Genomic DNA, 12,724 nt, shown 5'->3' on the forward strand with positions numbered 1-12,724 from the left:
CTCTGAGGACTGTGTCCTCCTTGACCTAAAAATGCGCCCCCAGGCCCCTTCCCCATGGTAAGCTACGGGGGGGGGGGGGGGCAGGACCCTGAGGGCTGGCTCACAGAGCCCCATGGAAAGCCCACGGCCGGCCGATGTGGAAGGAGCCTGAATTCCACATCAAGCTCATCCCTGGCCTGCACTTTGCTCGGATCGATTGATCAGTGGGGGTGGTGTGTGCACAGCCTTGCCCACTCGCCACTGCCCCCAGGCACAATGGGCCTCCGCCCAGCACGCAGGCCCTAGCACCGGCTCCCTCCTCTGAGCTGGGGTGCAACACCCAGATGCACTTGGCCCAGCCTTCTGGACAGTCCCTCAGGCCACTCTGTACCAGCCCCCGAGCCTGCCTGCATCCCATTTCCAGGGGGTTAAAAATAACGACTTAGCTGAAACACAATAAAGGAGCGGCATTTTCATATTTGTCTAAGGCACCTAAAGCACTTCAAATAGCCATGCTGGAAGTTGTGGTCAGTGAGAATGACCACGGTCCAAGGATGTTGAATATTCAGGATGAGGTGCAGACCCTCTGTCTTTAAAATGCAGGGAGACTTGGCCAAAAAAAAAAATTTTTTAAACAGGACCCAGGCAGCTTTGCCCCTCAAACATTTGAGAGAATATTTGTTTGATGACTGAAGCTTGGGGGGGGGGTCTAGACTGTCCTTTAAAACTTAAGTTGGTTTTAACTGAAGCACCTACCATTCTGGAGAAAGAGAAGGGGGAACACCGCGCTGTGCACAAAGCAGGAGGTAACTAGTGTTATCCTAAGGAGCGTGCCTCCTCCCTCCCGCCCACCTTTGTCTCAGGAAAGATTTTTTTTTTTTTTAACTCAAAGGCTTCAGGTGAAAATAAAGCAACTGCAGCCACAGAAAAAAAAAATTTAGTCTTTTTTAGGGTTAAACATCAGAAGACAAGCTTGCGCTGCTTTGGCCAATCAGATACGCCCCTGCCAGCTATAATATAGCACCGAGGGCAGCCTGTCTCGCAAGCTCTCCAGGCTTGCTACCATTTAAAATCAGACTCTTTTTGTCTTTTGATTGCTGTTTCCAGCCCTAACTCCGATGTGTTCCGTTATCAGCGGCCAGCAGCCTGCCACTCCAGCCCCCGTCTGGGTGGGGATCGGTGGCCACTCTCCCGCAGCAGCGGCGGGCGAGGTTATATAGGAAGAGAAAGAGCCAGGCAGAGAGCGAGGGAGCCAGCAGCAAGCCGAGCGAGGAAGGGAGAGCGCAAGCCCGAGCGCACAGGCACACATACTCGCACTCGCGCACACAGACCCGCGCGGGGACGGCGTGGAAGGCAAGGCACTGGGCTCCGCGGACGAGATGCTGCTGCTGGCGAGATGTATGCTGGCGGTGCTCGTCTGCGCACTGCTGATGTGCTCAGGGCTGGCGTGCGGACCCGGCAGGGGATTTGGGAAGAGGCGGCACCCCAAAAAGCTGACCCCTTTAGCCTACAAGCAGTTTATCCCCAACGTGGCGGAGAAGACCCTAGGGGCCAGTGGAAGATACGAAGGGAAGATCTCGAGAAACTCGGAGCGATTTAAGGAACTCACCCCCAATTACAACCCCGACATCATATTTAAGGATGAAGAAAACACGGGAGCAGACCGGCTGATGACTCAGGTAGAAACCCAGCGCCGCGGCGTGGAATGTACTGCTTTCACGGGGGTTGTGTGTAACCAGCCGCTCCAGACCCAGTCTGTTTGCTCTTCAGGCAGATAGCAAGGCGACTTCACCCTCTCCCTCCCCACCCACCTGCCTGCCGACATCCCTTCCTCTTCTCAGAAGGGAATGGAGGCCAGGGGTCCAGCCGGAGAAGTTTAGGGTGGGGGTGGGGGTCAGGATGGCAGATGTGGTCCACCGATGGCCCTTGTTTGCTCTGTCCTGCCAGGATGGCCTTCCCATCCTGCCTGGGCTCTGCCTTGTAACTTGGGGAGACCTTCACTCTGGGGGTATCCGCCCCTCCGGAGTTGGGAATGGACATGGTGGGAGAGGGACAGAAATCCCCCCCATACGCATAAAGTAGCTTCCAGGTCACTGTACAAATGCAGCCTAGAGCATTAGCGTTAGGGGAGCGGACACGTTTTTCCCTGTCCACTGTGCTTTTCTCTACCACCGCGACCCCCACCCCTCTGCCCCCCCCCAAAGACGCTCAATGGGGAGAGCCCGAGGCCGCGCTGACAAAAGGCTGGGGCTCCCGAGGCGCCACCTGGCCCCCAGTGTACAGCACAGCTCCGCTGCCATTCGACCCCGGGCAGTGGTGCCCATCAGAGTGTGAATGTATTGATATTTCTTTAAGGATGCGCTTCCATTCTCCCGAGCCCGAGCCCGCGGTCCTTGAGGGGGAGGGACTTAGAACTTCCTGGCATTGCATCACTACGGTCAACCTGCTGGCACGGGACCCGGAGCCGCGGCGAGCTGTTAGCGGGAGGGGGCTAGGACGACGCAAAACCGAAGCCAAACACGTAGCCCCCTCCCTCCCCACCTCTGCCTGAGACTTCGGGCTCCCAACCTCTCCGCCAGCCCTAGACTTTCTCAAACTCCATGCCCGTATAACTGAAGCTAGAAATGGATTTCCTGGCAAATATAGGTCAACATCCTTTTTATTGCCCTATTAAAATATCCAAGTCCTACCTTTCGGGCTAGGAGCGCACCGCAGCTGGCGGAGCCGCGGCGGCGGGGCGCGGGGACCGAGGCGGGCGCGCGGAGGGGAGCCCCCTCCGGGCCGCTCGCTCCCCAGCGCGGTCCCAGCGGCGAGGCCGCAGGGAGGAGGGAGGGGAGCTGCCGGGAGGGGCCCGAGGGAGCCGGGGACGGGGTCTCCATGCCCCGCTCGCGCATCTGCTCGCGACCACCTTAAATCTGGACCGCGAGTGTGGACGCGCGCGCCTGTGCCGGAGAGCGGCGAGAGCCACAATGAACCGGGCACAGGCCGCGGGGCGCCGGGGGCGCGGCCGGCCGCGGGGAGCCCTCTGACCTGGGTCACCTGGCTCCCCCGCGGGAGGGAGGTGGCCTTCCCGGAGTCCCTCGGAACCGGGGAGGCGGGAGGCGAGGCCGGGCCGGCGGTGGGGCGCGGAGGGGGACGGGGAGGGCGGCGGAGGTCCCGCAGCCCGCGAGGTGGGCGTGCGCCCCTTGCCGCCGAGCGGGGCCCAGGCGGGAGAGGGATCCCCCGGGGCCCCGCCGCAGGTCACAGGTCGCAGGTGCGCGAGCGCGCGGAGCCGCGCCCCCCGGCGGCCGCACCTGACGCCCCTTCCTCCCGGGTTAGCGGTCCCCAAGGCCGGGGCTGGGGCGCGGGGCGCGGGGCGGGGGCCGGGGTGGCGGCGAGGCTCCGACGGGCCGGACGGTCGGGAGCTCCGCCGCGCTCCCGGGGGCCCTGGGGCCTGGCGCCCCCGCGGAGCCCCCGGCCGGCCCCTGTTCCGGTCGCCCGCCGGGCACCCACGGCCGAGCGGCCCCGCGCCGGCCACTGTCGCCGCCGCGCGCGCTGGCAGCATTTGAACTTCTGACCTTCTGTCAACTTCCCTCAGACGAACGAAACGAAAACAAATACTTTTCTTTCCTTAGGCAGTGGCCATTCCCGTTCCCGGCACAAAAGGACGGGGGAGGGGCAGCCGACGTGGGGGGTGGGGTGGGGAGAGCCTGGCTAGGACGGTGTCACGCACCCCACAGATGTCCCCCGAAAAGGCGGCTGGCTGGTGGGGTGGTGCCGGAAGGCGCCCTGCCTCCTTCCCTGGTTCCAAGAGTCGGGGAGGACCGGGCGGCGAGGGGCAGGGGCAGGGGCAGAGCCGGGGGCAGGGGTGCAGCGGGGCCGCCTCCTGGCCCCCGGGACTAGCTCTGCTCGGGACCCCTTGGCCCGCTGGCCGCGCACTCAAAGCCACCACGGAGATCCTGTCCCAGGTGCGCGTGTCTCTGCGCCCCGGGCCAGCCGTCGCTCCGCGTCCCGGTCTCTGCACTGTGGCCGCCGCCCGAGTCCCTCAACCATGGCAAGACCGTCCCCGGTGGAACTTTCGGAGCAGTTCTGGAACGCATGAGCTCCTGGTTAATATTAACTCGGAGAGGGGGAAGCGCAGACAGACACGCTCGGCCCGCAGGCGCGGGTGCCAGGCGCGGGCGCGGCGGCCGGGGGCTGGGGGGCAGGAGGCGGCCGCCGGGGCAGGGCCTGGGGCCGCAGCGGGGACAGCCCGGGACGCCACGCCGAGTAGATCCCCGTGTGCGTGGCGGCCCGGGCCCGCGCTCAGGTGTGGGTTCCAGGAGGGCGCTCCTGTTTGGATAGGACGGGTCTGTTTCCTCGGAGGGGGTGGAGGGGAGGAGACAGGTGTGTGGGGAGGGGGGGGTGTCTCTTTTGAAGTCGGGACACCCCTCCCCCGCGCCGGGACGGCCAGGCGCCCTGTGGCGGTGACAGTCCCGCCCGGGCTGGTGGGCTCGGGGCGGCCGCGCGGCCCCGGGGTGGCGGGGCTCGGGCGCGAGGACGGACTCGGCCTCCGCCGACACAAAGCCGGCCCCGCGGCCCCGCTGGGCTTTCCGGTGGCTGCACAGAGCCCGGCTCGATTCGCAGCACACGACCCAGTGAACGGCTAACCGGCCTGGGCGTCCCAGCTTCGCCTGCGCCTGTCCGGCCGGCGGGGGCACCACGTCCCGCAGGCGAGGGCCGGGGGCGCGGGGGGCGCGGGGGGCGGGGGCGCGCGGGAAGCAGGGCGCCGCTCGGGCCTGGCGCGGCCTGGGGCTCCTCGCCGGGGGTCCTCCACCCCATGCCCCAGGGGCGCAGCTCAGGGCGCCTGCGGCGGGCACGCGGCCTCCCCGCGCTCCCTGCCCTCACCCGCCGTCCCGCGGGGAGCCGTGCGGGCCCCCTCTGAGCCCCGAGAGGAGCGAGCCGGGCGGCGCGGGGCTCGGATGCGGGAGGTGTGCGTGTGCGTGTCGGTGGTGTGCGCCTGCGCAGCCGGCCTCCCCGCCCGGCTCCGGACTGACCCCGGTTTACTGATTGATTTTCATGTAAAACGCGTTCAATCCTCAAGATGACCTCACTCAAACTCTGCCCCTCCGACTTTTTTTTTTTTTTTTTTTAAGAAAACTGCTGGCAGGCCCAGAAACCTGCCAGCGCTGACCTGTTACCAGCCCCCCCCCCATTTGTTGGATGTTTAACTCGACTACCGTACTGCTGGTTTTATTGCTGTCCGACACGCAGGACGTTTCCTGTTGCGCAATCTCCTCATCCCCGTGGAGCGCGGACAGCGGGACCGCGGCGGCTCCCCTCGCTCAGCAGGAAAGCAGCCCCCACGCTGTTATTAGGATCCCCGACCGGGTCTTCCTCCCTCCCCGCCTACCGGGTTCCAAAGCCGAGCATGCGCTGCGGGAAGGAGACCAGCCCTACCCTCTGCGGGAGGTCAACTTGAAATTGCCCCGCGTCCCCCAGGTCTGCGTCTCTTGGGGATGCCCCTGGGGGATCCCGCCACCACTCCCCCTCCTGTGAATCCCGCGTCCCCGTCCCTGTAAGCGCCCGGGCCCTGAGCGGGTACCCACACGGGCGCACACACTTGCCATGGCTCTGTTTTTTCTAGCATCCTTATCTGAATGTGACCCGAGACTCAGGCGGGGACTCCCCTGACCCCGAGTTTCACTTCGCCCCGGTTCGTGTCCTGTGCACTCCGTGTTTCTGCACATCCACGGCCAGAGCAGCTTCCTCGTGGAGGGAGGGGCACTCCCCAAGGGCTCCGAGGCCTCGGGCCTTTCGGGCTCCCCCTCCCCCACCCCTCCTGCCCCGCCCCCTCCCTCCACCTCTTAAGTTTGCTCTTCAAACTAGCCGGACGCCATTCTGCTCCGGGCCAAGAAAACAAGGGGGGGGGGAGGGAACAGGTTAAGGAAAACAAGAGACACAATCAGACCACAGAAAAGCCGGAGAAAAGAGGTCTACGGGGAAAAGGAATGTGGCTGTCCAGATAAAGAATGTTTGTCGTTAGGCCTGGCCCGCATTGAAAATTATTACTCACCTGCTTGCCTTTCACTTCGGGCCCCTCCCGCCCCGCCGCGGGGCTATCGGCTTCCCACCCCCCTCTCTCCCTTTGGCGGCACCCACGCCTCAGATAGGCACAGGGTAGGAGGGAGGGTCCAGAGATAACCCAAGGCTTTCGCTCTTTAAGAAGCATACCGCGCACGTTCTTTATTTCTGCCAAGTTGCGCCCTGGGCCTGGCTCTGGCCTCCCGGGGAGGGAGTTAGGCCGGGCACGAAGGTGGAGCCTCGCACAGGTGTGCAGAAACGGGGCCACCGGAAGGGATCGGGAGTGGAGGGCGGCGTGGGGGAGGGGGCCTGGCAGGCCCTGCCGTGACCGTGGGAGACACACTTTCCTTGTCTCAAGAAGAGTCCCCTCCTTCTCAGGCCGTGGTGGGGGCTCTGCCAGTCAGACTTCACAGACAGGCCCTCAGTTTACCTGCAAGAGGACTGGCTCCTCCAGCGGACGCCCTCCCCCCCACCTCAGTGCTTGCGGGAGCCTGCCGGCCCCATCCAGGCCTCCTCCCGACTCCCCACAGAGCCCTAACCCTCAGGGACCCAGCAGGGCAGCCTGCAGGGCAGGGATGGGGGGCAGACCCGGTACTAATGCCCGCGGGGCCCCTTCTCTCCGCAGAGGTGCAAGGACAAGCTGAACGCCTTGGCCATCTCGGTGATGAACCAGTGGCCTGGCGTGAAGCTGCGGGTGACGGAGGGCTGGGACGAGGACGGTCACCACTCAGAGGAGTCGCTGCACTATGAGGGCCGCGCGGTGGACATCACCACGTCAGACCGCGACCGAAGCAAGTACGGCATGTTGGCCCGCCTGGCCGTGGAGGCTGGCTTCGACTGGGTGTACTACGAGTCCAAGGCGCACATCCACTGCTCTGTGAAAGCAGGTGAGGCGGCGGGCCTGCCCTACTCCACAGCCCCCACCCTGTGCCCACGAAGCCCCCCCCCCCGGCCCACCAGCAGCCCCTGATCTGCCCGCGACGTGTCACTGTTGCGCCCCACGGCGGATGCGAGGGGAAAGGATGAACGTGCTGGTGGAGGGGCAGGGAGGGAGGGGCTTGGCTGGTAAGTCGGTCCCTGGTGTGCCAACAGAGCCTGTCAAGGTGGGTCCCGCCAGCCAAAAGTGGCTCCTACCCTTGAGACCACCGAGGCCAGAGGTTCTCCAAGCCCAGATGCAGAGGGCATCTGGCTTCCTGAGCCTTCCCCCACCCTGTTTCCGGAGCCCCCACTGCAGGTGGCGGAGACAGGGAAGATGGGGGAGGGGGCTTTCCTGATCAGAGATTGCAGCCCTGCACGGCTAGGCTAGCCGGGTCTGGCCTAGATTCCTGTCTCGTTGAAGGCTGAAGAGCCAACCAGCCCCCACTCGACCCCCGCATTGGAGGCTCTGCCCGGGGTGTAGGCCCCTCGTCCTCTCCCCCACCATCCCCAGTGGGCGTCTGCGGACACTGAACTAACTTAACTCACTGGCTGAACCTCTGGAGAGAGGCCTGGTGGGAGGTCATAAACCCAGTGGTCACCGCTTCCAACATCCTGAGGCCGCAAGCCCAGAAGCATCCGTGCTTATTAGGAGCCAGCTGGGCTGCCCTGAGCCCGGGCCCAGAGTCTGCAGCTGCAGCAGCGCGGCCTCTGGCGAGCGGGTGGCTTCCCTGGGCCTACAACGCCACTCGCTGTCGCTGGCGAGGAACAGCCATGCCAGGGAGGCCCTGCGCCCATGCAGATATCCCAGCCTGGAGGCTGGTTGTGTGGATCTCTCCATCTCTCAGCAGAAGTCGGTGCCTTTAGCAGCACAGGTCACAGTGAATTTCGGAGGCGCTGTCTTCCCAGCAACCCCCCCCACCCAGTTTTGCCTATTTGTCTCCCAAACTGTATTTTCATGGCTTGTGTTAGTAGAAAAACACTTCCAAGGTGTCAAGACACACTCGGTAGGGAAGGAAAATAGTGGCCTCTTACCACAACAGGGAGAGAAGGTGTGGGAGGGGCGACCGGAGAGGGGGGCTGGCAGGCGGCGCCCCCACCGGGCGGGGCTCGGCGAGGGCGGGAGGCCCGGGACGCGTTCGTCCCGGGACCTCGTGGGTGCGCGGGCTGGCGGCGCGCCGGCCCCCTCTGGGGCCAGGCCTGTCCGCGGGGTCCCCCTGGCGGGGGTCCCTAGAGGTCTCCTCGCAAGTGAGCAGCGGTAATCCCGCCGCAGGCTTGGGCGCGGGGAGGGCAGGCCCCCGGGGCGCCGGGAGCCGCTCATTGGCATTCGGCGCACACCGGCCGGGGCGCGGGGCGCGGCGTGTCAAGCAGGGTCGTGCGACAGGACGACTAGGGCTCGCCTGCGCCCCGGGCCGCATTCCGGGGGGCGACGGCGGGCCTCCAACGGCCAAGCCCGCACTTCATGCCGCAGAAACCGATGAGAAGATTAAAAACCCTCTGTAATTCCAGCAGGAAGATTCTTTCTCGCGATCTCTATTTGCGAAAAGCATGATCCCGGAGATTGGAATGCAAAGAAGACCGGGCTGTCCCCGCCCCTCCTCCGCGGCCCCCTGCTCGCCACCCCGGCTCCGATCATTGTCCTCGGGACAGTGAGCCTCAGAGAGCGACAGAGGGCTCGGGAAAGCGGGTAGTCAAGGGGCCTTGAGAACGCAGCAGCTTCCAGCGCCTGGAGCAGGCCCCGCCATTTAAAATTCAAATACACATCTTGAGTGCTTGGAAGAGGCCTGGCTGTGCAAATAGTGCTTGTGAGGCCCGGGCTTCTGGAGAGCCCGCGTGTGAATCGCGGGGGGGGGGGGGGGGGGGAGGAGCTGGGCAGGGGGGTGCACCTGAGCAAATAGGGAGGGGGCGGCCGAGAAGGGGGAGGGAGGATGGAAGTGCCCCTCTTCCAAGAGTGTCTCCCATTTATTGCGGAGATCACAATGACAATGCTGGGCCCTTTATTGGATTTTAATTAGAAAATCCACACAGGCCCCGGATTTTCACACCTCGGCCGGTTCCCTGGAATGTTTGTCCAGTTGCTACAACTACTACAGCTCCTTTGCACTCCCGCCCCCCACTCCCCTGCAGCCATCCGGCACCGCCGCCCCCGGCTGCGCTGGGCTCTCGGGGACAGGCAGGCGAGGGGTCCTGGGCGCGCAGGCCGGGTGAGAGGCGCACGAGGGGGCGGCGCACCCCAAGCCGGGGGCGGGAAGGAAGGAGGTGCACCCCGGCGCCCCGGGTTGCTCAAGGAGGCTTCCTGAGGAATCTAAGTGCAGAGCAAATACCCTGCGAATTCAGGGCGAGGTTGGGTGTGTGCTGAGCCGGGGGGGATGGGGCCGGAGGAGGGCGGGGGGGGGGGGGGGAAGGTGCGGAACCGGCCCCCGCCGGACACCCAGCCAGCCCTTGTCACGGCCAGCCCAAACCCAGGAGAGTCGTTAAGGGCTGTATCTGCATCTGAAGTTCGTCACTGAGACGGTGGGACTGGGTGGAGAGAGGTCTGCGCCCCAACGGCCTGGACTCTCCCCCCGACCTGCGCGGGTCCCGGGTCTGGGGGCGGGAAGGCAGGCGTGCGCCCCCCTGCCCCCCCGTGCGTCCGCGCAGGCGCTCACCACCCTGTGCCCTCTTCTCTCCCCTCCCCCTCCCCCCGCAGAGAATTCCGTGGCGGCCAAGTCCGGCGGCTGCTTCCCAGGCTCGGCCACGGTGCACCTGGAGCAGGGCGGCACCAAGCTCGTCAAAGATCTGCGTCCCGGGGACCGCGTGCTGGCGGCCGACGACCAGGGCCGGCTGCTCTACAGCGACTTCCTCACCTTCCTGGACCGCGACGACGGCGCCAGGAAGGTCTTCTACGTGATCGAGACGCGGGAGCCGCGCGAGCGCCTGCTGCTCACCGCCGCGCACCTGCTCTTCGTGGCGCCGCTCAACGACTCGGCGGCCGGGGAGCCGGAGGCGCCGTCGGGAGCCGGGCCGCCGCCGGGGGGCGCGCCGGGGCGCCGGGCGCTCTTCGCCAGCCGCGTGCGCCCGGGCCAGCGCGTGTACGTGGTGGCCGAGCGCGGCGGGGGTCGCCGGCTCCTGCCGGCCGCGGTGCACAGCGTGACGCTGCGCGAGGAGGCCACGGGCGCCTACGCGCCGCTCACGGCGCAGGGCACCATCCTCATCAACCGGGTGCTGGCGTCGTGCTACGCGGTCATCGAGGAGCACGGCTGGGCGCACCGCGCCTTCGCGCCCTTCCGCCTGGCGCACGCGCTCCTGGCCGCGCTGGCGCCCGCGCGCACGGACCGCGGCGGGGAGGGCGACGGCGGGGGCGGCGGCCACCTGGCCCCGGCCGCGCCAGGTGCGCTGGAGGCGCCAGGTGCGGCCGACGCGCCCGGGGCCGCGGGCATCCACTGGTACTCGCAGCTGCTCTACCAAATAGGCACCTGGCTGTTGGACAGCGAGGCCCTGCACCCGCTGGGCATGGCGGTCACGTCCAGCTGAAGGCCGGAGCCAGCCGGGGAGGGCGCGGGGCGGGGGCGGGGGCGGGCGCGGGCGCGGGGGCGGGGGGAGCCAGAGCAAGGAACAGCAAAAGACACGCGGAAAAGCGCACGGAATGAGACTTTAATTATAATAATAATTAATAATAATAATAAAGTAGGACAGTCCAAAGTAGACTATAAGGAAACAGAGATCCCGGGAAGTTTTGTCGTTGTGTTTAGTTTATATATATATATATATTTTTTTTGTTTTTGGATTTTTTGGTTGTTGTTTTATTTTGGTTTTTTTTTTTTTTTCACCTCTCCTGGCTATTTATTTGTTTGGTATGAATAGATGTTTTAAATAATATGAACCGGACCTTCAAGAGCCTTAAATAGTTTGTTTCTTGGATAATTTATTATTATCATGTGAACTGTACTCACAGGGGGGAAAGATTATTTTGTGAGGCCAAGCGACCTGCTCAGAGTCTATTTTTCTACATGTCCCTCGCCCTGACTTTCAGAAAGCAAAACTCTGCACTCTGCATTCTTCGTTTGCCACGCGCCTGCTTTTCAGCAAGTGTGAACTAAAACGTGCTTCGTGGGGGTCCGCAAATTATATTTTTATACACAGAATTGTAAATTAGATTTTTTGAGAGATCAATACTTAACTGAATTACATTTCATTTTTGAAATAGTGTAAAATATGAAAATATATTATTTTAATTTAACTAGTTTCCAGTGTAACAGCCACCTCCCGTATGTCTTCATGGGTTAATATTTGCTCTGTGATCACCATTTTGGCCACATTCTTAGAAGTCAAGACTGTTACACACACACACACACACACACACACACACACTTTTTTTTGGACAAACTGGAAGAACTCTGTTATTTTTAACTTCAAAGAATTTATTAGAAAATAATATTTTTTAAAAGCGCACATAGTGATGAGCCCACAAGGATGGAGCGTGTAGTTTGTACAGAGAAAAACAAAGGATGTTTTTGCATTAATAAATTGAGAAATAACTGCTGTAAATTTACTAAAATGTATTTTTGAATATTTTGTAATAGTTTTATAGAAATAAAATGTGCCACGCACAGACTGGTTAGTATATAATAACTAAGAATTCCTGTCGCAGCCCCTTTTTCTCTTCTGTTTTGGCTTCTTTGTTTGGGAAACCCAGTGCCGACAGGAGGGCCCAGCATTATATTTAGATGTGTTGCTTATACTGTGAATTCAGATCAGCTTAAGTAGGAAGCCAAAGTAGGTAACCAAACCAACTTGTTTATTTTCATCACTGGAGAAACCTCAGCTCTGTTTGTATTTGTTGTGTGAGAGACTTTGTGCACTCCAAAGACTGGGGGTGCCGTGTGCGGGCACCGCCCCGCTCCCACCCCCCAGCCCTCACCCAGCGCAGCCTGGCGCAGGCCCGGAGGAGGAGAGGCCTCCGGGCAGCCACCCACGACTCTCTCCCCATGCTTCGTGTAGCCGTCGACAGACCCCGTCCCCTCCACTTGGTTGTCCCACATTGGAGTATCTGGTCCTCTGGCAGCGAAGGGAGGAGGGCCCTCGCTGCTTTGTGAAGTCCTGGGGTACCCTTTCCAGAAGGGTCCCCAAGGAGAGGGCTAAGTGTTGATCTCTGACACCCCCCCCCAGGACCCTCATGGCAAACTCCCCGAAGAGTGCACATTTTCCACCTGCTCTCGGGGTGGCCCCAACCTCCCCACTTCCCCAGTCACAGTGGCTAGTCTCAGGGCTGCTGGGGTCCTCGGGTCATGTTGGTGTTGTCAAGTCCAAGCTGTCTGTCTGGAGTGGTTGTTAGGTGTAGACTTCTGTTCCTAGGGCATGGTCCTCCTTTAGTGGGCACCCTGTGGCTGGTGCCCTATGTCAGCTGGGTCTGGGGGAAGAGGTCCTCCATGCTCGAGGGTGTGTTCTAGACTCAGCCGAGAGGGGCACAGCCGTTGGCTGTCACTCTCAGTGTTTTGGCTTTATCAAAGGCTGCTGTCCCGACTTGTGCTTCAGGCCAAGTGTCTAAGCTGGCTGGGTTTTGGAAGGACAGGCTGTGTGAGCATAGGGCCTCTTAGCAACTTCAGCTTGTCTGGAGGCTGGTTTGGGTTTGAGGGGTAGACCTGAGCCTGACAGCTTCAGGCAGGTCCCAGGACTGCCCGGGCAGGGTCTGGAGGTGCTGCCCCTCAGGCTATGCCTGCGGTGGCACCTGCAGCCAGAAGCACTGGTCCCTGAGGAGCTGCCGTGCTGAGGGCCTGGCAGGGTGTACCTCTTCCAGGAGGCCGGGGGC

General features: G+C 62.7%; 1 protein-coding gene across 1 annotated transcript; it reads left to right on the forward strand.

The window, feature by feature from the left end:
- Positions 1–1,216: 1,216 nt before the first annotated feature.
- On the forward strand, positions 1,217–10,460 carry SHH (sonic hedgehog signaling molecule). Its single transcript, XM_055335570.1, has 3 exons — positions 1,217–1,658; positions 6,647–6,908; positions 9,626–10,460. The coding sequence occupies exons 1-3, from the start codon at positions 1,359–1,361 to the stop codon at positions 10,447–10,449; spliced, it is 1,386 nt and encodes a 461-aa protein (XP_055191545.1). The 5' UTR covers positions 1,217–1,358; the 3' UTR covers positions 10,450–10,460.
- The last annotated feature ends 2,264 nt before the right edge of the window (positions 10,461–12,724 follow it).

Source organism: Nyctereutes procyonoides, unplaced genomic scaffold (assembly GCF_905146905.1).
Source record: "Nyctereutes procyonoides isolate TBG_1078 unplaced genomic scaffold, NYPRO_anot_genome, whole genome shotgun sequence".
Classification (NCBI taxonomy): domain Eukaryota; kingdom Metazoa; phylum Chordata; class Mammalia; order Carnivora; family Canidae; genus Nyctereutes; species Nyctereutes procyonoides.